This window comes from Pteronotus mesoamericanus, unplaced genomic scaffold (assembly GCF_021234165.1).
Source record: "Pteronotus mesoamericanus isolate MK-2021 breed Mesoamerican mustached bat unplaced genomic scaffold, CSHL_Meso_final contig_164, whole genome shotgun sequence".
In the NCBI taxonomy this organism is placed as follows: domain Eukaryota; kingdom Metazoa; phylum Chordata; class Mammalia; order Chiroptera; family Mormoopidae; genus Pteronotus; species Pteronotus mesoamericanus.
Window position 1 is genome coordinate 17,274,023 of NW_026555065.1, and position 25,864 is coordinate 17,299,886.

At 36.2% G+C, this 25,864-nt stretch overlaps 1 protein-coding gene across 1 annotated transcript in view; it reads left to right on the forward strand.

The window, feature by feature from the left end:
• Positions 1–23,348, forward strand: part of CEP152 (centrosomal protein 152) — an 81,856-nt gene extending 58,508 nt beyond the window's left edge. The window contains exons 20-27 of the mRNA XM_054565456.1: positions 4,203–4,853; positions 7,816–7,957; positions 11,684–11,851; positions 16,864–16,960; positions 18,257–18,360; positions 20,482–20,638; positions 20,880–20,983; positions 22,343–23,348. Coding sequence (XP_054421431.1) covers positions 4,203–4,853; positions 7,816–7,957; positions 11,684–11,851; positions 16,864–16,960; positions 18,257–18,360; positions 20,482–20,638; positions 20,880–20,983; positions 22,343–23,310 — 2,391 coding nt within the window. The 3' untranslated portion in view covers positions 23,311–23,348. The remainder of the gene's footprint in view (positions 1–4,202; positions 4,854–7,815; positions 7,958–11,683; positions 11,852–16,863; positions 16,961–18,256; positions 18,361–20,481; positions 20,639–20,879; positions 20,984–22,342) is intronic.
• Positions 23,349–25,864: the final 2,516 nt, after the last annotated feature.

Here is a 25,864-nt window from a genome sequence, read left to right on the forward strand (position 1 = left end):
GTCCAACCTTAGCACAGAATGAATATACTGGAAAGCAACAATTCAGACAGTATAGATACAGTCACAAATATGAAATTCTCTTTCATTCATTAAAGTACAGACTTCAGAGTTAGGCTCAGCTATACATAAAAACTCAATAATTATGTCAAAACAACAGAATGATAAATAATATTATAATAAATACTTCTATGGTAGCCAGAAAACACTTTGGAAAAATTAAGTTTTCTGACACCCTGTATCACAATGAAATCTAGGTTGATTAAGGGGTTATTTTAAAAAATTAAATCGAATATTTCAGATCTGTATCATAATACATCTTGATACATTGGAAAAACTTGAGGATCTTTAAAAAAAAACCTGTTTTCTGGCTCCCACTCCCAGACTTTGTTTTGATTGTTAGGGGGTGTGACCTGGGCATCAGGATTTTTAAAAGCTTCTCAGGTGATTCTCATGTGCAGCAAAGTTGGGAACCACTGAGTCAGTCTCCTTGTAAGGCTTCCTGTGAGAGGATGTGCACTTTTAGTGAGACTGGGCCAGCTCTCCAAATTCTGTGGGATCTGCCATCTCCGCCCAAGTCACCTAGCGGTGGTTTCCAGGCATCCATTGCAACATGGACGGTTTTCTTTAAAGCATTCTGTAAACATGTTTCATATACTACTGAATTATTCTGCTGGTAAGCAAGAGAGTTTTACTGTGAATTCCTTTGTAAAGCTCATTTTAGATAGTGGGTTCCTTTAGTAAACTTAAAATGCAGTTACTTCAAGAACTTTTCATTATGTGCAACTGTTTAGGAGCACATACTATTGAATAAAGTTATACAATGTGTTTATAAATCTATATTGGTGAAGATGTTTGCTACAATAATATAGTAGAAAATTTAGTAAACAGATAGCCTATCTCAACATTCAGAGCATATATTTAGTATTAATTATAACAGTTATCACTGTCTAGTCCAGGCTGTTGGAGAGGTCCAGTTCTTCTTTTAACACTATTGAATGGTAGTATTCTAATGACTTCTTTGGATTCAGTCAGGGGATATTAGAAGTAAAAGGCACTCCAGATCATTATCCAATTTGCTCATTATATAGATGAAGACACTAAAATGCTAAAGAGATTGACTTTTCCAAGGCCAAGAAGCCAAAAGCAATAATAACTACATATCATTATTGAGTCCTTATTGTTCGCCACACTCTGGGCTAAGTGCTTTAAATGGCTTATCTCCTTGTCATTTAGTCCTAAAATAACTCTCAGGTGGGCATGGTAATTTATTGATGAGGAAACTGAGGCTCAAAGAAGCTGAGGGGTGTGCCTGAGGTCCCCAAGCTGTTCATTCCTGAGATCCCAGGGCAGTTGGTCTCCAGAGCTTCCTCACAGAAACAGGATTAGAGTTAGAGCCCAGGTGGTCTCATTTCCTATTACTCTTTGGTTACGTAGTCTTATTTTCTATGATCTGATATTTCTGCTCTGTTATAAAATAAAATTAAATTAAGGGAAAAAATTGGCCTTTTCTGTTTGTTATTGTCATTTAATGAACTGTTCTAACCACTAAAATTGCATTAAAATACATTTACGTTTGTCAGCAAGTAATTACTCGGGCATATGTAATATTCCTAAATAATAGCAAGACTTCCTTATGAGACTGCTTTTGCTTCATGTGGAAGATACTTAATTTGTTTTGGTTCCTTAGATAAAATTTAAGATTGTTTCTGTCTTAAAAAACTGATATGGATTTTTTCTAAAATTGGTTTTGAATAATTACATAATTACATATTTTTGTCAGTTTAAATTTCTAGTTCTTCATCAAGAAACTGATGTTTTTGGTTTTTATTTTTGTTGATGTTTTTAAAAATAGTTTATTGTTTATGCTATTACAGTTCTCCGAATTTTTCCCTCTTTGTCCCCCTCTACTCAGCACCCCTCTTACCCCCTCAGGCAACCTCCACACTGTCGTCCATGTCCATGGTCATACGTATGTGTTCTTTGGCTACTCCCTTCACCTTCTTTCAACCAGCCCCCACCACCCTTTCCCCTCTTATAGCTGTCAGTCTGTTCCATGTCTTTGTGCCTCTGATTCTATTTTGCTCATTAGTTTATTTTGTTCATTAAATTCCACATATAAGTCAGATCATATGGTATTTATCTTAAATTGACTGGCATATTTCACTTAGTGTGATAGTCTCTATGTCCATCCATGCTGTCTCAAGAGGTAGGATTTCCTTTTTTTTCCTGCTGCATAGTATTCCATTGTGTAAATTTACCACAGATTTTTTTTTTATCCACTCATCTACTGATGGGCATTTAGGTTGTTTCTAAGTCTTGGTTATTGTAAATAGCACTGCTCTGACCATGGGGGTGCATATATTCTTTTCAATTGGGGTTTCGGGATTATTAAAATATATTCTCAGAAGCGGAATAGCTGGGTGAAAAGGCTGTTCCATTTTTAATTTTCTGAGGAAACTCCATACTATTTTCCACAGTGACAGCACCAGTCTGCATTCCCACCAATGGTGCATTAGGATTCCCTTTTCTCCACATCCTTGCTATTACTTAATGTTTGTTGATTTATTAATGGTAGCTAATCTGACAAGGTGTGAAGAGATATCTCATTGTGGTTTTAATTTGCATCTCTCTGTTGGTTAGTGATGTTGAACATTTTTTCATATGTCTATGGGCCATTTGTATGTCCTCCTTAGAGAAGTGTCTATTCAGGTCCTTTGCCTATTTTTTAATTGGGGTTTTTTTTGTCTTCCTGGTATTGAGTTATATAAGTTCTTTGTATATTTTGGAGATCAAACCCTTGTCTGATATGTAATTGGCAAGTATGCTCTCGCATACTTTGGGTTCCCTTTTCATTTTGATGATTGTTTCTTTAGCTGTGCAAAAGCTTTTTAATTTGATGTAGTCCCACTTGTTTATTTTTTCTTTGTTTCTCTTGCTCTAGGAGATATATAGGCAAAAATATTGCTACCTGAGATATCTGAAAATTTACTGTCTATGTTTTCCTCTAAGATTTTTATGGTATTGTGACTTTTATAAGTCTTTTATGCATTTTGAGTTTATTCTCTTGTATGGTATAAGTTGGTGGTCTAACTTCATTTTCTTTGCATGTAACAGTCCTGTTTTCCCATCACCATTTATTGAAGAGACAGTCGTTACTTCATTGTATGTTCTTTTCTCCTTTGTCAAATATTAATTGACCATAAAGGTGTGGGTTTATTTCTGGGCTCTCTGTTTTGTTCCATTAATGTATAGGTCTGTTCTTATGCCAGTGCCAGGCTGTTTTGATTACAGTAACCTTATAGTATAGCTTGTAATCAGGTATTGTGATTTCCCCCAACTTTGTTTTTCTTTGTCAAGATTGTTGAGGCTGTTCGGGGTCTTTTTTGATTCCATGTGAATTTTTGGAGTATTCGTGATAGATCTGTGAAATATGCCATTGATGTGTTAATAGGAATTGAGTTGAATCTATGGATTGCTTTGGGTAGTAGGACATTTTAATAATCTCATTTCTTCCAAACCAGGAACACAGTTCCACTTATTTGTGTCTTCCTCAATTTCTTTCTTCAGTGTCCTACAGTTTTCTGAGTACAGGTCTTTTTACCTCCTTGGTTAAATTTATTCGTAGATACTTTTTTGTTGTTGCAATAATAAATGGATTGTTTCTTAGTTTCTATTTCTGATAGTTCATGGTTGGTGTATAAAAATGTCCTTGATTTCTGATTATTGATTTCTGTATCCCACTACTTTGCCAAATTTCATTTATTTGGCCTAGTGGTTTTTTGGTGGACTCTATAGGGTTTTCTATGTACCATATCATGTTGTCTGCAAATAATGACAGTTTTACTTCCTTCTTTCCAATTTGGAGGCCTTTTATTTCTTCTTCTTGTCTGATTGCTGTGGCTAGGACTCCAGTACTATGTTGAATAAGAGAGGTGAAAGTGGACATCCCTGTCTTGTTCCCGATCTTAAGGGGAAACACTTGTAGTTTTTGCCATGAGATAAAATGTTAGGTGATTTGATATGAAGGAAAAGATTCTTAAGTATTGTATAAGAATATTTTAGGAATAATGTCTTATCTAAATTCACTGTTTCCCTTTAATTTTGATTTTAAATCTCTTATTAAGTTCTCTTGTTAACCCAAATTGTTAATTTTAATTTTTTATTAATGAGGAGAATTAAATGTACATTGTTATGTCCTTTAGATATTGTTTGCTGTTTCTGAAGCTAAAGAGAAATGGAAAGGTGAGCTTGAAAATATGAAGAAAAATGTAATACCTGGAAAAGAATTGGAAGAGAAGATTCATTCCCTTCAGAGAGAGCTAGTATTAAAGGATGAGGAAGTCCCTGTGATTGTGAGGGCTGAGTTGGCTAAGGCCTGGAGTGAATGGAACAAAGAAAAGGAGGAAGAAATTCGCAAAATTCAAGAACAAAATGAGGAAGATTACCGGCAATTTTTAGATGATCATCGAAATAAAATTAATGAGGTGCTTGCAACTGCTAAAGAAGACTTTCTGAAACAAAAAACTGAACTCCTTCTTCAGAAGGAGACAGAATTACAAACATGTCTAGACCAGAGTCGCAGAGAGTGGACTATGCAGGAGGCGGGGCGGATCCAACTGGAAATCGATCAGTATGAGGAAGACATTCTAACTGTCCTTGAACTTCTCTTAGAGGATATACAAAAGGAGCATATCAGTGGTTCAGAGAACAAGCAACTTTCAGACCTTGTGTCGACTTGTTCTTCAAAATGGGTGACTGTGCAGTATTTTGAAAAACTAAAGGCCTGCCTTCAGAAAGCATTTCAAGATATACTCTCCCTACTTAAAGAAAATGCCAGCTCAGAATGGGCAAAGGTATGTTCCTGAGAAGTGAAAAGAACTATTATTAAATATCAGGGATGATTGTAAAAATTGCATATGGTATTTTTTCTTCTCATTTTACAGTTTAATAGATGCAAGACTGTGTATCTTTTTTTTAAACCAGTGATCTAAAAAACCATTTGTAGCAAATCCAAAGGATTGTTGGTTTTTTGTTTTTTTGTTTTTTGCCAAAAGAACATTACTTCTTCATAGTGCCATAAATATGAGGCAGAGCTTTTAGCCTATAGATTTTTTTTCAAGAAAAGAAAATGCTATACATTGTAAGGGCCTAAGATTTCAGTAACTGAATGACTCATTCCTATTTTGTTTTTTGGGCATTCAGGAAATATGCATCATTTGACTAGGGCTTCTTAAGAGCTTCTACAGAGTTTAGAAGTCTATTTCTTGCCCTCAAAAAATTTTTGTCTCATGTAGATAAAATGCCAAGCAAGGACAAGGAATATTGATGTAGAAACAAGCAAATAGAGGCATGGCTCACTCACACAAAACTGTTTAGTTCGTGTACTATATATATGCATGTATAATAAATTAGTTTTACTCTTTTAGTTGTATAAGTACTTTCTGACACCAGCTTTCAGTTGGTATGTGTGAAAAATCCAGAATGATATTCTGGGCATTGTGATTCAGCCGATTTCAACAGTTGGAATTAGAGGAAGGAAGAAAAAAAAAAAAAAGCCAGTATTATAAGGTTTGTCCGGTAGAAGAGTGGAGATAATGCTGTGAGAGTAAAGATTTTCAAGGCAAGGGTGGAGCATTTGGTATTAATGCCTCCTGGAAAGAGTTACAAGCTAGGAAAAAATTCTGAGTTCTAGCCCATATGTAGGGGTAACTAATTTATTACCTTGGGTAGTCATACAGTATTGTTGATCATCAGAAAAAGAAAGTACAAAGCCCTTGGGTTTAGTCTCGTTCCTTGGGTTTCGGTAGGATACACATGATGCAGGTTGGCCTTTCTGCATCCCAGAATTTTAGAGCCGAAGGGACCTGAAAGATCAGTCTACCCCATCTTCTTTCATTCCAGTTGATATTTTTAATTCTTGATTTCACACAGATGTTATTACTTAGTAGCTGCTTCCAATTTAAGGATAATTGTGTGAGCTACTTTCCATGAATACCACTTTTAATACTTTACTGAGAATTTTGGGGAAAATAGATAATTAAAATAAGAATTATCTATAGGTGATTTTAATGATGAGAAGTGATGGGAAAATCATATTATATATGCTTTCAAGCTTGCATTCCTGAAAAGGCGATCTCTGCTATAAAAATCAAGAAAATGTAACACCTTTCTTCTGCCATTAATATGTAACCAAATCTGGGGTGCTTTAGTAGGGCTTCTAATTGTGCAAACAGTATAAGATCATTTATATGACCTAATGTGGCTTACATGTCTATGGAGACAGAATCACGTAATTTGGCTAAGAACATAGACTTGTGGCTTTGGGTGGGATCAGATTCCATTCCTGAGAAAAGGGTGGCTTTGAAATGCCTAATCTGGCATTGGTCATAGACTAGTACTTGACTTTTGCTGTTTTAAAGCTAGCTCGCTTCAGAACCTTGAGGTAAAGCAGTGATTATAATACATTTGTAGTATAGGGGCCATAAAAGTGAAGAGCTGTGATTGATGATTTATTAAATTTATAGTTTTTAAAACTGTCCATAAACATTAAAACAGGAAAACTGATCACTATACATAAAAAAGTCTCGTTAAAATAATTTAGATGATGAGAAATTTTTTTTAATACAGAAAAGATGAAATGAATTAAAAATCAAGTGTCCAAGGAAATAAATGCCTTATCAAAATATACTAATACAACAGTTCATAATGGATAAAAGAGAAATATCAATTGGAACAAAATTTTTGAACAAAACTTAAGGATGTGCATTCTTTCTGTTTTTTACCACTTCAGTCAAGTCAAAGCTAAGAAAAAACCATTGCTGCTTCCCGCCTCTTTTGTTATCTTAGCTTCTCTCCAGTTTTTAGGAGACACTGGAAACATTGACTACCTTTGGGCTCCACTTTTATTTCTCCTTTTGGCCTCAACCACAGCCATGTCCTCTTGAATGTTCAGAATTTGCCTTTTCTCTTTAACTGCTGATTCCTGCTTTTGTTGGGCATTGTAGGTAGGTTTCCTGACAGTCAGTTAAATGAGTTTCTCATAATCAAAATCAAGGCTTCTAGAATCAAGTACATATAATGTGTTTTAAGTAATTAAGCAAGACAGCCCTCTCAAGGTCATTCTTTGGGATTTAGTAGTTGTCCAAAATCTGAAAATATTGCCTTAAAAGAATGTCTTACTGTTAATTACTTTAGTAGCACAATTGCCTGTAACAGAGAGTAGAAGGCAGAAAGTATTCAATGCCTGTTAGTAAAGAAATGCTCTTGTGCAAGATGCATTATAACTTAGGTGAGCCGCAGTTTTTCTCCTTAACATTGGAGTTCAGCTGGCCTTCCTTACAAAATGGCAGGGTACAGTAAAGTATTTAGAAACATATAGCATAGTATGTAAGTTAAAATTTTATTTTTTTTACTGCTGTTACTTCCAATTCATGGAAGGCAAAAACATGGTATTACATTTTCTAATGAATTTGATTTTTGCTCTAGTGAAAATGTTCTGGATTTTCAAGAACAATTTTGATTTCACCGAGTCTGCCCTATGGTTGATAACATAAACTCTTAAAATATCTTAAATTCATATCTTCTATTTGTTTCATAGCTGGCCACCAATCCTCTGCCAGAGAGTGTTCTAAGTTAGAAAACATGGTCATCAGAGACTAGTTCATAGTAATGACAGTATTCACATTAATACCGTAAGAAAAAATATTGGTGATAATTTAGGCAGGTTTTTTTTTCAAGGAGTGTTTTAAAAAAATTTTTTTTTGAATATTAGCATGTTAAATACTAGGCATTAAATACGAAGGTGTTCTGTTTCAGAGCAACATGGCCAAGGTCTGTCAGGACCCTGGCACGGGTGCTACTGGCAGAGGAGACCCTGGAGTCCTGGTTGCCCTTCCTGCACCCCATTCTGGACACCATGCTGAGACTGTGGCCTTGCAAGAAACAGAAGCAGAAGCTGGTAATGGGGTTTGATGCCGACTGATCTTTGTGACATCCATAACCACACTTCTGGAGGGTGGCTTTGGAGGGAGATTAAAGATGTGTCATGGTTTTTGAGCAAACAAATGTGTAATGTTATTCCTACTCAATGTGTGCCCTTCCCCTAGATTTCCTTTTGCCTTTGGAAGACATGGTTGCTTTAGGCCCTCTTACTTCAACCTTTTCATGGCCTTCCCTCCATTCAGAAGTGATTTTGTTTAGGAGGAGAATAATAAGGATTTTAATAGAGGAGTCTTGTTTTTATTCCCTGGTTTTATTGAGAAATCAAGGTTTCACATAAGAGAATTGTCAAATGACTGAGACTTTTTATTTTAAATTGTTCTTTTATTTTAACCTTTTTTTTTTTTTATAAATTGGAAATGTTTCTGAAGTGTATTAGGTGTTTTCTGATCTATTTGTGAGTTTCTTGAGGCCAGGGGCAGTGATTTTCTCTCTTTTTCCCCAACATATGGCAGAGTGAATGGCACATAGTTTGTGTTCCTTGAATATTTGATGAATTAAGAGTTTAACTTTTCCTTAATGACTTAGAACTGTCACTGTGAAAAAGAATTAGTGTGCCATACTGCAGCCCTTGGAGGTATTCAGAGCTCACCGAGGAATGTGGGGCTTAGCTTCCTGCTCACTGAGATTTTTGTGCTAGGAATTGGCATATCCTTTATTAGCTCTCATTCTCTTGCACGCTGCTCCTTCCCCCTGCATACAAACACATACTCTTTCTAATTGTAACTAGAAGAGAACTAAGGATTACCAGAGCAAATCATGTGCACTAAGTCAATAACCTTGGTTTTCACTCATTTCTAATTCCTTAGACAATATTACCAGAATCTGGGAGAATCTCTGTCTTTCTTAAGAAATCAGTTGACAGTTATTTTTCTTCATTGTTCTTAGACCCTTTTCCCTTATTTCTAGATTCCAGATGGCTGAGAATATCTAATTACTAATTAGATGCATGGTAATACCACCTTAATTTGCATTTTGCTTTTTACTGAGAATCATATTTTGTTTTATGAAAGAGGTAGTTTTAGATAATATTTGGCTTTGGGAAAGCCTCATGAAAGTAGTGTTTGAACTAAGGCAAATCAGACTATAAAAAGATGTATTTTTCTTTCTTCAGTCTTTTTTTTCCCCCTACAAACAAACAAACACATTAACAGATCCATTAAATAATTCAAAACGGTGTAGTAAGAGATAAAATCCTTTGCAATCCTAAAAGAGAGTAGCACTGTTCACTTCCAATATCTCAATATCTTTAAAAGCAATTTAAGCATTAATTACAAAATTCTTGATACATGCACACAATATATGTAATGCTCACGTAAATTATGGAGGCCAAATAAATACCAAGAACCCACTGTCAGGCTTATGAAATAGAACATTACCAGTGCTATAAAGACTGCTGTGTGTTTCACTGCAATTTCATTCCTATACCATCCCCACACCCTGAGGCAACGATTATTCTGAATTTTAAAAATTACTCTCTTGCTTTTCTTTGTTTTCATCAAGTATAGGTACCCTCAGAAAACTGTTGCTTTATTTTGTGTCATTTAATGTTGTAAAAATGATTTAATACTTGTCATAATCTTTGTAACTTGCTTTTTCTACTTAATATCAAGCGTCTAAGATTTGTCAGTGTTAACATACATAGCTCTAGTTCATTCATTGTCATTGCTGTATAGTATTCTATTGTATGAACATAGAGTGATGATCGATTTTGTTGTTAATGGCATTTACCTGGTTTTAGTTTTACAGCAGTATCTTAAGTGAAGAATATAAAGTAGTATATAGTGATGCTTTATTAATTCTTCAATGCTCCTGAACATAAATGGCACTGTTTAAATGAAACTAAAGAGTCAGGAGAGAGCTAAGAATAATATTGCTGGACCAGTGATTTTACATCAACATACTGGATATTAGCCTCTGAGCCTGTGTCAGTTTGATTTTTCTACTTTATGATAATATTGATTTTATTAATAGTAATCCATTTTTGTATCTTTTATATATTACTTAAATTTTATAAATTCTTCATATTACTGCATATTACTATAGCAATAGTGATTATTGCATACTTGCTCTATGCCAGGTACTATGCCAAACAATTTTTATACATTTATAACTCCTGATAGTTTCAAATCATTTTTTTTATTTGGAAATAAATTTGAACACAGAAAAGTTGCAAAAATAAAAATAGCTGGAAAGAGCACTCACATACCCCTACCTAGATACACCTATTGCTAACATTTTACCCATTTTGTGTTCTTCTTTGTGGATGTGACTGTTTCATTTTTTCCTTAACCATTTGTGGGTAAGTTATACACAATGTGCCCTTTTACTCCCAAATATTTCAGTGTGTATTTTCAAAAAAAAAAAAAATTTTTTTTTCTTGTATAAACTTAGTACAGTAAATTTAACATTAGATGAAAATATTGTATCAGTCTACTGTTTGTATTCTAATTTTGTCAATTGACCCAATAATGTCTTTCATAGCATTTCCCCCCGCCCACCCAGTACAAGGCTCTGAGGTCAGGCATTACGTTTAGATGTCATGTCCCTTTAATTTTCTTTCATTTATAATATTAGAATATTTCCACAACTTCTCTTTGCCTTTTATGACACTGATATTTTTGAGACATATTCTCCACTCTCTCCAAAATCTCTACCCCAACCCTGCTCCCCGCACAAAGGCTTTTAAGAGAACGTTCCTCATTTTGGGTTTATCTGATGTTTCTTCATGGTTAGATTCAGGCTGTGTTTTCTTAGTGGGAGCACTGCAAAGGTGATGTGCTATCGCATCTGCAGGTGCGTGATGTCTTTTAATGGTGAGGATCATTTGAGCACCTGGTCAAGGTGCTGTCAAGCTGTCTTCATTAGGGTCCCCATCCTTGCAACTAATTATCAGTCTGTGGGAAGAGACACTTTCAAGGTTATAAAAGTATTCTTATATTTAGCAATCATTGATGGCACTTACCTGATCCAATCTTTACTATGGTGGTTGCAAAATTATAATTTTTCAAACTCCAGACCTCCCTCCACTTTTGCCAGTTGGTACTTAGCATGTTGTTTTCTACCTGTCTACTTACCAACTTGCCTACCTATCCATCCTTCCATCCTTCCTTCATCCATCTATCCCATCATTGGTAGGATTATTGGTATGACTCATGAATTCATTACTGTACTTAATAAATTTCACATTGCCCCAGATTTAGCTAGTGGAGCCCCTTCAGACTGACTCTTTATGTCCTTTGAGATGCCTATATTTTTGGGTAATTTCTTACTTTCTGGCATAGCAAAATACTCTAGCCTTATCTCATGTATACCCTGTGCCATTACTGGAATCAACCATTTCTTGAAGATCCCAGGTTTCTTTTAGTGGGGAGTGGCATTCAATACTAAAGTCTGAGCATTATTTTTCATAGCAATTTAAAATTGATGGTATTATTCAATTTTGCATATTAACATAGTAAGTCCCAGAGAGGTTAAGTAATACAGTCTGAGTCACACAGCCAGTAAGTAGCGGAAATGCAATTTAAACCCAGGTTTCTCCCTGAAGCATCATTCTTTCTCCAGTTACACTGTAGCCTTTAATTATGTCATCTGGTCTCCCTCCCTCCCTCCTTCTTTCCTTCTTTCCTTCCTTGTAGTTCTTACTCTAAATATATAAAGATTTTCTACCATTTAATTTTTGCAGATAAGAAAGAGATCCTTGAAATTAAAGATTCATGCAGTGGACAATGCTTCCAAGAACTTGGAAAGGCAAAGCAGGAATGTCAAGCTCTCAAAGGAAAACTGGAGAAATGCTGTAGGCATCTTCAGCATTTAGAAAGGAAGCACAAAGCTGTAGTGGAAAAAATCGGAGGTTAGCATTTACAGTAGCATTGCTACCAGTATAAATCTCTTTGACCCTTGCCGAAGTGTTCAAATGTGACATTTTAGTTAATGTAGGCACTGGTTCTCTTTGGGGATTGATGTAAACTAATTTCGACCTTATTTTTACTAGCCAAATTATTACTGAACTCAAAAGAGGAGGAGGAAAATTGGAGCGCTGATGAAAAGGTCACATTCCTCTCTTCCTTTTTTGATTGAACAGATACTGAGTGCCCAATATGTGTCAAGCAGTGTTCTAAGCACTGGGGACCCCACAGTAAATACATCAGACAAAATTCTAATTCTAATGGAGATGTGCAAGACTGTTTTTTTTTCCTTTAGGAAGCTTATTATCAAGTGAGGAGAACTAAAAACAGATTAACAAATAATTGCGGCATTGAGTGCTACTGCGGCAGTATGTTCATGTAAACGTGGAAGAAATTATATTAATTAACTCTTCTTTGTATTAGAGTTAAGGAATACTTGTCTAAGCCTTGAAAGATGAAGGTCTTTGCCAAAGAGAACAGTATTCTAGGTATAGGGAAAAGACATGAACAAAGGCATATGGGTCTGATCTGGCCTCCTAGTCCATTTTTCACAATGTTTTCAGGTAATATTAAAATGGGTATCTCCTGCCATTTTCTGTTGCCCTTGTAGAAAGGGAAGCTGTTGGGCTTATGAGGGTGCATCCTCTTACCTTTCACTCTTTACTTATATCTCATACTATGAACTCTTTACATTTGAAACAGCTCAGATTCCTGAACTGGGCAGGAAATTTCTTTACTGCTAGATCTTATATATGATGATGTCACTCTGTCCTACACTGCACCCTCTCATTCCTTGTGGCCTAACTCTCTCATCCTTTAAGACTCAGCTGAGAAGATGCCTTATCTGCAGAGCCCTCCTTGATTTCCCTGCCTCGGTTCGGTGGGCCTCTCCTGTGTGGCCCCAGAGCCCGTAGCTCCTCTGTCACTCTCTGTTTTATTTTGTGGTTACTACTTGACTGGTACCCTTTCCAACCTGTAAGTTCCCTGAGGATAAGGAATGTTTAGTGTTGTTCACCCTTGTTGGGATGGTGCCCACTACACACCAGAATATAGTAAATGTTTGAATGAATGAAAGACATAATCCATTGGTCCCAAATAATTGTATCATCCATAAAAATCCAGGTGGATAGATTTACGTTTTTTTCTACGTTCACCTCTTTTGCTTGCCTGGACAACAGTCACTTCCTGAGCCCTTTTGCTTTCACTCTGTCCCCTCCTATCTATTCTCCATCAGGCAGCTAGAGCAACCTTTTAAAAAAGCAAATTGAATCATCATACTCTCTTACGAAAGCCCTTCAGGGGCTGCATGTGTTCCTCAGTATGAAATACAAATACTTAATTGAAGAGAGTCTAAAAAGCCCTTTATGATCCAGCATCTTCCAGCCCATCCAGCCTCACCTTTCCCCCGCCCTCTTATCCTTTCATAGAGCCATGGGCATGGTTTTCCTTGTCTCTTTCTCTGGTCCTCTTTACATTCTCTCCCTTTACTAAAACATCTGTCTTCCCATCCTGGTCACATTGTCTGGCTAACCCCTCCACATCTGTCCCTCATCCAGTACTTCCTCATGGAAGTAATCCCAACCACAGACTTGATTAGGTTTTTCTGTTGGACTTTCCCCACACTGCCTGTGATTTTTATAACATTCATCATCCTTACAATTATTGATCATCTCTATTCTCCTTTGTACTTGGTGGTGGCAAGGACCAAGTCCTGTCCCAGCACTTGTCACACTATCTGGCATCATAGCACATTTTGCAAATATTGTTGACTGAGAGAATCTGTCTATTTCCACCTATTGCTTGCTAAGTCTGTTAAAGATAGGTAATAATTAATTTAAGGCAAAAAGGGTTATAAGAATTTTTTTTGTTTTATTTTTTAAGTATATTTTATTGATTATGCTCCTACATTTGGCCCATTTCTTCTCCTCTTTGCCCCTCTGTGCCCGGTACCCCCATTCCCTCCAGCAATCTCCTCACCCCCTTAGTTCATGTCCATGGGTTGTACATATGAGTTCTTTGGTTTCTTCATTTCCTATTCTATTCTTAACATCCCCTTGTCTATTTTGTACCTACCAATTATGCTTCTTATTCTGTTTACCTTTTTCTCATTCTTCCCCATCCCCTTCCCCACTGATAACCCTCCATGTGATCTCCATTTCTGTGATTTTTTTCCTGTTCTAATTGTTTGCTTAGGGTTTTTTTTTTTTAGGTTCAGTTGTTGGTAGTTGTGAGTTTGTTATCATTTTTACAGTTCATAGTTTTGATCTTCATTTATTTTTAGATAAGTTCCTTTAACATTTCATGTAATAAGGGCTTGGTGATGATGAACTCTTTTAGCTTTACTTTGTCTGGGAAGCACTTTATCTGCTCTTCCATTCTAAATGATAGCTTTTCTGGATAGAGTGATCTTGGATGTAGGTCCTTGCTTTTCATCTCTTTGAATACTTCTTGCCAGTCCCTTCTTGCTTGAAAGGTTTCTTTTGAGAAATCAGCTAATAGTCTTATAGGAACTCCTTTGTAGGTAACTCTCTTCTTTTCTGTTGCTGCTTTTAAGATTCTCTCTTTATCTTTAACCTTTGGCATTTTAATTATGGTGTGTCTTGGTGTGTTCCTCTTTGGGTCCAACTTCTTTGGGATTCTCTGAGCTTCCTGGACTTGTATGTCTATTTTCTTCACCACATTAGGGAAGTTTTCTTTCATTATTTTTTCAAGTAAGTTTTGAAAACTTTTCTTGCTCCTCCTCTTCTCCTTCTGGTGCCCCTATGATTCCGATGTTGGTACTTTTAAAGTTGTTCTAGAGGTTCCTAAGTCTCTCCTCATTTTTTTTTGAATTCTTGTTTCTCCTTTCTGTACCAGTTGAATGTTTATTTCTTCTTTCTGTTCCAAATCATTGATTTGAATCCTGGCTCCCTCCCCTTCACTGTTGGTTCCCTGTATATTTTTCTTTATTTCACTTTGTATAGACTTCATTTCTTTCTTTATTTTGTGGCTGTACTTATTTTACTGAGTATCCTGATCGCCAGTGTTTTGAACTCTGCACCTGATAGGTTGGCTGTCTCCTCGTTGCTTAGTTCTTTTTATAGAATTTTGCTGTGTTCTTTCATTTGGGCTGTATTTCTTCCTCTCTTCTATAAGGCAGCATCCGCATCCTTGTGTTTCTGAGTATTAGGCAGAGCTGCTTTGACTCCTAATGTTGGTGCACCTGTTATGTTGTAAGGGGTGGAGCCTTAGGTATTAGCCAAGGTGGTGCAACCTGCTTTGTAGCTTTGTGGCGCTGTATGTGGGGAGGGTTCAGAGAGGGATCAATGCTGCTTGCTTGGCTCTCATCCTATTTCCAGTCACTTCTGCCCCTTCTCGTAAGTGATTGGCACCCTTCTAACTGCTGCCCTGGTGCTGATTCCTAGAGTGGGTGGGTTTGCATTCTTTCTAGGACCCTGTGGACCCTTTAAATGGACTCTCCTGCAAGACCAGCAGTTTCTTCTGCTGCCCCCACCCCCACTGGTTTTTACAGCCAGAGGTTATGAGGCTTTATTTTCCTGGTGCTAGAACCCTGGGCTGTGCAGTGTGGTCTGGGCCTGGGATCACTCGCTCCTCAGTTGTCCTTTCTGATTTTTATCTGCCACACATGAATGTGGGATCACCCATTCCAGGCCACTGCCGCTGTCTCTGCACAGCCACCTTGCCACACCACACTGCGTCCTCTCTGCCTCTCCTACCCACCTGGCTGAATGTTTCTTTAAATCCTTGGTTGTTGGACTTCCATATAGTTTGTGTTTCTTGCAGTTCTGATTATTTTTTGTTTTTACATTGATTCTTAACCTTCTTATCATTCCGTGAGGAGAGGAAGTGAGTCTACCTACACCTCCATCTTGGCCGGAAGTCTGGGTTTCAAGAATTTTGAGAAAAAAATTTTAACAATTACAATTCTTATAATAATTGCTTAACTATTTAGTTAATTTGTCCAATTGCATATGCATATAAAATGTAGTTACTATAAAATTAGATGAAAACCCCAAATATCTGTTTTATATATAATAAAATGACAGGGGCAGTTGGATGGGATTATTATTTATAAATAATACCTAGCACTGTACATTATGTTCATGAAATTGTTATTCTACATAGTGCTTCTTGAGGTTGATATCTTCTGTAATTTGTGGACTTAGAAATAATACAAGAAAGTAGAAGGTTGGTACTTAGCTCAAAACAATGGGCTGATAATAGAGGTCAGTCAGGGTCAGAATTTAAGTCATTTGATGGTTTAATTTCAGTATTTGTCTTAATGTAAATTTGTTAATATTTTTATATAGTGATTGCTTCCTTTTTGTCCCTTAAATTCTCTTTCCATTGTTTTGGTACCATTTATTGGAAAGTGATAGAGTAAGAGTGGGTGGATTAAAAATATAAAAGTTAACATCAATCACTAGGGGGAAAGAACAAGTCATTCCCCAGTTTATGGGGTGTATTGAGAGGGTTGAGAGTAGGATACATGAGGTCACCCCATCTTCTTATTAAAATTTCAAAGAATTGAAAATCTTTCCTTCATTCTGAAAATGGCACCTATGTAAGCTTATTTTTTAAAAATTTTTGTATTGAGGTACTTGTTCAGTGATCATTATGAGGATTGACTACACCAGGCTCCACAGGAAAGAGGGAATTAGAAAACCTAGTAGATTGTAAAGAGCTTCAGTCCAGCTGGAAAACAAAACACATGCATATGGAACAATTGGAAACATATTTCAGAACAGTGTGTAACCCAAAGGAAGATGAAGTACAGATTTCAAGTGCTGAGAAAGCAGAACAGGAAGTGGTAATGTTAGGGTTCATCAGGGAATGAATGACACAGGCTGGAAATTCTGCAGTTCCCTCTATAAACATTTGTGTTGGGAACTTAAGGAAATGTGAGGCTGAGAAAAAAAGATATTGATTGATCAATATACTATAACTTCTTTTTCAGAAGAGAATAGTAAAGTGGTTGAAGAATTAATAGAAGAAAACAATGACATGAAGAGTAAATTGGAAGAACTGAGAACACTTTGTAAAATACCACCAAGGTAAACTTTTACTATTGTAAAGAAATTGCTTGTTTCTAAGTATCTTTTAAATGTTTTATATTAATCATATCAATATTATACCAAGAATGTCAATTATTGTTATTGTTATATAGTCCTGTGCCAAATTACAACATTTTAGTTAATGATAGTCTTCATAGGAGTAGTCCCATAAAATTATAATGAAGCTAAAAATTTCTCTCTCTAGAGACTTCATAGCTGTTGAGATGCAACACATTTTTCACCTGTTTGTGGAGATGTTGGTGTAAACAAATCTGTGGAGTCATATAAAAGTATAACATACAATGATGTACAGTACACAGTACTCAATAATGATAACTGTGCCACTGGTTTATGCTTACCGTGTTTCTTGATTGTGTCATTTTCTCTTGTGCTTGATTTAATTTCATGTCGTTTTGTCCAGTGACATGCTTTACAGACCTGTAGCCTAGGAGCGATAGGCTATTTCAGCTAGCCTAGGTGTGTAGTAGGCTAGACCATCTAGGTTTGTGTAAGTACACTCTGTGATGTTCGCACAGTGACAAAATACCTTGATGACACATTTTCCAGAATGTGTCACGATCATTAAGTGGTGCATGACTCTAATGCATAAAGTATAAAAAAGGAGAAAATCTTCAAAAATTGTATCGCTGGGAGATATCCTCTGTTGATCTATTGTTTTATATCATTTAAACTCCTTTATGTACACACATCATGTGTACATGTTTTTAAAAAATTGAGAATATTGGATAAGCTGTTTTGTAAACTTTTATTAACATTATAAGATAGACATTTTCCTATCTCATTAGATATTCTATAATATGCTTTTCAGTAGCTGAGTAGATTTTCATCATGTGGTTTTACCATAACTTATTTAAGTAAACATAACAGTTAAATTGTTTTCATGCCCTGACTGTGTGGCTCAGTGGGTTAGGTGTCATCCTGCAAACCGAAAGGTTGCAGGTACAATTCTTGGTCATGGCACATGCCTGGATTGTGGGCAAGGTCCCTGGTTGGGGGCATGTGAGAGGCAGCCAATTGATGTTTCTGTTTTACATTGCTGTTTTTCTCCCTTTCTTTCTCCTTCCCTTCCCCTCTCTAAAAATAAATAAATAAAATATTTAAAAAAATAAATTGTTTTCATTTTTCTCCTATTTTAAATAACTATAATAAAGATTCTCCTATGTGAATTTTAAGCACATTTCAGTTTATTTTATTGGAATATATATAGACAGATTTTTTTTCCAAGTGAAATTTTTCATTTACTGTCTATTTTTGCAATCTTTTGTTTGTTTTTAGGTCATTGTCAGAAGGGGCCATTGAAAATGCTTCCCTGCCATGCCATCGGGGGGCCTTGGAAGAACTTCGTGGGCAGTACATTAAAGCAGTAAAAAAAATCAAGCGTAAGTCCCTAAAGGGATTCCCAAGATTTTAAGGTGGATTGGACCTTCTTTGTTACTAGCAGTAGTAATTTTGGGGAATTTTTCAAAGTACCTTGTTCTAGACTCTTACCAGCTTATGTGAGAGATCATTAATACCTCTCCTAATTAAACAGTATGGGATCATTTTGCCCAAGTAATATCTTTTGGAAGTGACATGAGGATAGAATTATTTTTATTGTATATTTTTGATTATTTCATTTTTTGGACACTGATATTAAACTAAAAATTTCATAATCTATTTATTTATTTATTTTTAGAGAGGAAGGAAGGGAGAAAGAGAAGGAGAGAAACATCAATGTGCGATAGAAGCATAGATTGGTTGCTTTTCTTACGTCCCCAACTGGGGACCAGGCCAGCAATCCAGGCACGTGCTCTGACTGAGAATTGAACAGGCAACCTTTTGGTTTGCAGGCTGGCAGTCAGTCCACTGAGCCACACCAGGCAGGGCAAAATTTCATGCTCTTATACCTTAACTGGTAGCAAAGAAAATGTCACATGAGTTTTAAATTACCAATTATTTTTTCATACCATAAACTTTTAAGAACCATGGAAAATGGATCTAGTTAGGAGTCATTCTTGTTTCTTATTATTTGGGTCATGGATTCAACCATAGGCATAAATAACTTATCGAGTCCTTTGCAGTGCTAGGAGGTGCCACACACCCTGCAGAGCATCTTTGGTTATGTTTACCTAGTAGAGTACCTCCTGGTTTTTTATTACAATGTTGCATAGACTGTCTGTATATTCCAGAACAATAACCAGTGTTTATATAGAAGAAATGCACATTTACCTCCTAAAATTGCACTCACTTTTAATAAAGCCAGTGGAACAGATCTCAAAATCCAGATGTAATTGGTAGATCATCAGAATCATGTGTAGATGTTTGTAAAGTCTATTGAGTACCAGTTAAGAGGATTTGTTTCTCAGTCATGCTTGTGCCAACAGGGGCCCTATTACTACGAACAAGGTAATATTTTTGTTAGCAGTCTTATTAATTCAGAAGTGAAATTTTAAGCATTTTTTCATCCTAATATGATAACTTGTTTTATATGTGTATGTGTTTTACATTTTAGGAGTTGGTTGAAGATTTTGTTTTGACATGTACTTCATTTTAATCATTTTAATTTTTCCCCTTCAAATAATGAAAAATAGTCTACTAGTTAGAATTTTTGCAGAGAACATCTGATTTTCAGGAAAGCTTACGGATATTAAGAGGAAGTTTCCTTTTTGAATTGGAATCTTTAATATAATAGCCCTGGACTTGTTTAAAAATTGTCAACCTTAACTAACAGTAATCCCAATCAAATTGTGTTGAGATAAAAAGAGATTTTGAAAACTTGTGAACTATTTTAAATGCAAATTTCAGAAGGCAACATAAGTCTCATTCCTTCCCCCTGCAATGGCATTTTGTACATCTCTCATGGATGGTAAGATTACAATGGTTGGACACTCACAGTGGTGCTGGAAGAGCTGAATAAATAATGAAACATGGATTTTCAGACCACAAGTAAACAGAATATGAATCTTCTCAGCTAATAGTGCTTCCTTCTGTTTTAATCTGTTGTCTCTTCCTTACTGGCGCCCCCTTTTCTGTGTATTTCTTTTTTTTCTTCTCTTAACTGGACATAATTTACAGCTAAAATGCATACATTTCTGTGCCTCATATAGGATGGGGAAAAAGTAAGTTTATAGTTGTGAGCACGTGAAACAGTTTATTCTTGTATTATTATTTATTATTATATTTTCCATATGAACAACTGTAAACCTACTTTTTCCCCACCCCTTATTTATGTTTTTTTTTCTTAATCTTGTTTCAGAATATGGCAGAATTTCCCTAGGGCATATGCTGTGTTTCCTTACTATATGTGGCTGTCATCATTCTAAAAGGACTTTTAGGTTCCTTCTCCTTTGAGTCTACCAAAATAAAGATCTGAAATACTCCATTTTAATGACTGTGGAAAAGACTAGTGTTTAAATTATACCTGTAATCAATTAATCCCTTAGAAAATTGGTCTGAGGTGTGCCTCTCCTGTTTTTGAAGAAGTGGTAATAAACACGTGTCCCCACCCCCGCCCCCACCAGGTGATATGCTTCGTTACATTCGGGAGAGTAAGGAAAGGGCTGCGGAAATGGTAAAAGCAGAGGTATTGCGAGAACGTCAAGAAACCACCCGAAAGATGCGCAAATATTATTTGACTTGTCTCCAACAGATCTTGCAGGATAATGGAAAACAGGAAGGGTAAGTTTAATCTAAACAAACATTGTGTCCTTAGAGTACCATAACGGCATGTTGTCATTTTCTATGCATTTTCCGTAACCACACTATTTTTACATGATCAGCCATTGGGGGTTAAGAGAGGTTTAAATGCTGTGCTACCCTAAATGTTGGCAGAGCTAATAGGAAAGCAAAAATCCCGGGGCTAAGGAAACTCATTTTTTCATATAAACTATATTAATTTAATATTCTGGAATTCCCACAGAGCTGAGAAAAAGATTATGAATGCTGCTAGCAAACTAGCTACAATGGCAAAATTGCTGGAAACGCCTATTTCTAATAGATCCCAGGGCAAAACTCCAGAGTCAGGTATGTCAAAATGAGTCACTTGAATTTAAAGTGAGCCCTTTTATTTAAAAAAAAATTTAATGTTTTTATAATGAAAACGAGCAGGAAATGTAAGGAGTGAGTGGTAATTTATTAAGTTGTGTGTGTTTTATCCTTAAACTGGAAATGTACCAAAAAGATTATAGTTTCCAGTTCAAGTAGGCAGACTGAGTAGAACCATCAGCTTTCTATTGCTGCTTCCATCTCTAGAAATGATAGAAAAGATTATAAACAACAACTATAAAAGTAGGAAAAGAAGAAGTTGTAACTGGGCTTAGAAAAGTCACAACTGATAGACCAGAAATCATGAAGGACCCTGAAAGAAAGAAGACAGTCTAAGATTGAAGGTGGGAACCACAGTTCAAAACTGCTGGAGCTGACAGCTGCACGCAGAGCAACTTCAAAACTGGTCTGCGTGTGAAGGTGGTGTGTTACTGGAGAAGCAAGCCTAGGGAATAACAATAGGATAATTAGTTGGTGTTCTAGACAGCAGTAACCATTGGGGTCACCCTCTTCATTTCTCCTTCTCTCCCTTTCCCAGCCTCAGCATGGGGCTGGGTCCGAGCAATGGAACAAAGATCCCGTAAGCAGGTCGGTGCTCCAGGTGGCTGGCCACCCGAGGTGCGGACTGAGAGCCCGCGTGCCCAGAGCAGCAGCTTTTAGGTCTTTCTGCACCTCAGCTCGTTTCTTCCCACTCCACTCCCAAGTCCTTTAAAGAGCACGAACAGTACATTCAGGGCATCTAAAAGATATGCATTCAACCAAGAATCATCATATATCTGTAGAAAGCCCAGCACCATGAAAAAAGGACAACAATCTCAAAACAAAAAAAAAAAATGGAATTCATAGAATAAACAGCAGGACCTGAGAATGTTAAAAAAGTATAGTATTCCCAGAAAAATATAAGAGGATATTATAGAGGAAACTACAATATGCTAAGATTTTTACTATTTTCAAGAAGATATAGTACTGATAACTCTAGCCATTAGGGAAATATAGAGTATATAACTTTCAAACTGGTTTGGGAAAAACTTGGAAGAAAATACTTTCAATCTAACAGAATCAAGAAAGAGGAAAAATAGAGCTAGAAAGGATGGGTAAGTAGAAAATAATAATAATTAAAAATAATAATTTCAGTAACAAAATCACCTAGCTTTATCTAATGGATATATGTAAAAGATTATTTTAAAATGTTCATTGATGTATTTTCTTTGAGAATGATTAAAATAAACATGCTGCCTTTGGGAATACATAAAAAAATGTAATTTTTTTCTTCTCTTTCAATCTTAACTTTCTCCAATTTTATATTTCCCTAATTTTGTGTTCCCTTGTATGTTGTAGTACTGCCTCTGACTTCAGAGATAATTGGTGTTGAAAAATCAAAAAGGAATGACATGAATCAGAATGTACCGTGTCACACTGAAAGTGACTCAAACAATATGAAAACTATGTGCAACCAAGTTCATAAGAGGAGGGCTGCTTGTGACTTACGAAGGCGGTTGGAGGAGATAGAACACAGGGACATAAAGCTTGTGGGTCCCAAAGGGTCACATTCAGACTTTCAGTTTGTGTATAACAATCACAAACAACCAGACATTTTGCCAAGGGATGTTTCTCCTGAGTTTGTTCCTTGTGAAGGTGAAAGAGGCTTTGGTTTGCACAAGAAGAAAGACCTCGTCAATGATGCCAGCTCTGGATCACATCTACATTCAGCTGAATACCCCTTTCTTGGAACGTTTGGAAATAAATCCTCACCTAGAAGTGGCCCTAGTCTTTCTGAATCTGGATCCACGCACATAACTTGTCGAGGTCCTAATGAAAGACTTGATTTAAAAGTATATAAGTGTTTTCCAGTAATGGGAAGTGAAAATGCTGCATCTGGGAAAAGTGAATGTTTGGGTGTTGAGGAAGCTCCCGTAAAGGACGGAGGAGACTGCAGTGACTCCATGGGCTGGCGTTTCAGCAGCACCCTTTTACCCTGCAGCAGTCACGGAGAGCCACGAGAAACATTGGATATGCTAGCTGAGTCTGGTAATTTCAAACAGTTTTTAACAGTGGGTTGTCTTTCAGATAAAGAGAAAAACAATAAGAATTGTCGCATTCCAGACTTGTCGGAAGAAACCATGTATTCCCAGCCAGGGAAGATCCGTATGATGCTGAGACACCCACCTCATCATAAGGCTGATTTCCAAACACTGAGCAGTACAGAGCCGTTTTCAGTGCATCGGCAGCCTTCGAGCACACTGATGGCTCCTCTAACTAGCCAACAGGATAGTGGCTTTGATAGCCCCATTGTCAATCTTAACTAATTGTTGTACAGTATTTAAGAAGAGTATATTGACAAGAAAACTGGAAGGGAAGACTTCATACAGAAAAATTTGTGGGTTCTATTTTGAGATATTTTAATAACATCTATCATAATGAGTAAATTATTCTCATAAAATTACTTGAGATATTAATGTTGCCTTAATCTTCCAAAGGACTGATAGTGTCTGTGTAATATGTCTGTGTGTGGTGTTTGTATTTGATTGCTAAACTGTCTATTTTTATACTTATAAATTAGCTCTCTGTGCAGTGTTAAATTATTTAAATAAAACTTGCATATGGCCTATAGAATTGTTACGAATTATTTTGTAATTCATAATATAGAAATATTCTGTTGACATTATGTTTGAAATTCATCCAGAAAAAAAATGTAAACATTGATGATTTGTAGGTATGATCAACCAAATTTAATTATTGATATCAGTTATGTTTAATAAGGCTATATATTGAATACTTATTCTAGACATACTTTTCCTGGAAGTATCTACTCAAAATCTTGATCCTTGCTTTCAGTTAGTCGCAAAGAGGTTTGCAGGGATTGCCACCAATTATGTAATTTACATTATTTAAAATATTAATATAAATTGTTTTAGTTAACATTTGCATCATTTCATAACATCTAGAGACTGTCTCTTTTATGGTTTTACAGCCTTTTTAATCTAGAATACTACTTTTTTTAACAAAAATATTTTTTAAATTTATTTTTAGGGAGAGGGAGGGAGGGAGAAAGGAAGAGAAACATCAATGTGTGGTTGCATTTCATGCACCTCCCTGCTGGGGACCTGGCCTGCGGCCCAGGCATGTGCCCTGCACTGGGAATCGAATCAGCAACCCTTTAGTTCGCAGGCCAGTGCTCCATCCACTGAGCCACACCAGATAGGGCTAAAATACTACATTTTTAAAATGGAAATGATAAGCTTTGTCATATAGCAAAAAAAACAAAACAAAACAAAACAAAAAAACTGTTAGGTTTTTATGTTCATTTATCATGTAGAAATTGGCTAACTTATTAATGCTATAGGTTCAAGGTTATAATCCTGCACCATGCAGAAATGAATGACCATCTAAATACTGTTGTTTTCAGAGGAGTTTTTTTTTCAGATTCCTAGAGGTGCATATGAAAGTATTAGATGTATACAAGTGCTTCTCTCATACCACTCACCCTCAACCATATTGTGGGCTGTATATATGGGTTGATTCAGGATATTTTCCACTCAGAACCAGGCTAATGTGGGTGGTGATGGGATAAGTGACAAGATGCATCATCCTGCTTGCTAATCATCTCTAAAAACAAGAACTTAGAGCTGAACCTGCTGGAGCTTGGAAAGCTATGTCAGCCTAACTGGTGACCAGATGGAGATGAGCCTAAAAATCAGCACTGGATTTCAATCCTTGAGCTGATGTGCAGTTAGAAAATGGAGCACACCATCTCTTCAAAGTCTCACGTCTGTTTCTGAGGATACAATTCTTCTTATCTAATAGGATGTCCCTTGTCTAATAGTTTGGTTGGAATTTCAAACTCTGGGAAATCCCTAAACCAGCAGCATTTATGGATCTGGTTGGTGATTGATCGTTTTAAGCCCTGGGGATAACTGAGTTGAGAATCTAGCTCATTGCTCACCTACCTTGTCATCTTTTGTTTGTTTTAAATCCTTGTCAGGAATTTGAAACCTCAGCATCAAGGCTGAAGTTGGAAATCTTGCTTTCTGCTCCTTTTATGTTGTTTTTAATCTCTTTTGATATCATAATTTCAGTCTAGTTTTTTGATATCCGTATTTCATCTTAATCAATAGGACTAGGTTACTTTATTTCAAACACCCTACGCACAACTACCAAGGAAGGTGTACATGGATGATTGTGCAAATGAAGAGACTGCACAGCCAAACCAGCGCTGGTGATTTACATTTGAGGGATGATGTTAGAACAGAAAGGAAGCAGGAGCTCCATGGATGACATGGTCCCATAAATTTAACTTTATCATGGTGTTTAATCTTTTTTATATGTTGCTGGGTTTTGTTTGCTAATAATTGTGTTATGGATTTTCCTGTGTATGCTTATGAAGGATATTGGTTTCTAGCTTAATTGTGACAGGTTTGTCTTACTTTGATAAAAAAGTAATACTGGTCTCACAGAATGAGTTGGAAAATGTTCCTCTGCCTCTGTATTTTCTGAAAAAAACAATGCACGGAATTGGTATTATTTCTTTAAATACTGGATAGGATCTCTTGCCTGGACTAGATTTTTAAGTAGTAACTTTATTGTTATAGAGCTATTCAGATTTTCTGTTTCTCCTTTAGTCTTCGTACTTTGTGGTTTTTGAGGAGTTTGCTTATCTAAACTGTCTAATCTATTGACATAACTCTTAAATTTCTTTAGTTTCAGGAGAGCTGGTAGTGATGTGTCCCTCTCCCATTCCTGATTTAGGTATTCTCTGTCATCTTTTTTCTTACTCAGGGTAGCCAAAGATTTATCAATTTTGTTGATTTTTTTCCCCCAAAGAACTTTTGGTTTCTTTGATTTTTTCCCTCTTTTTCTCCT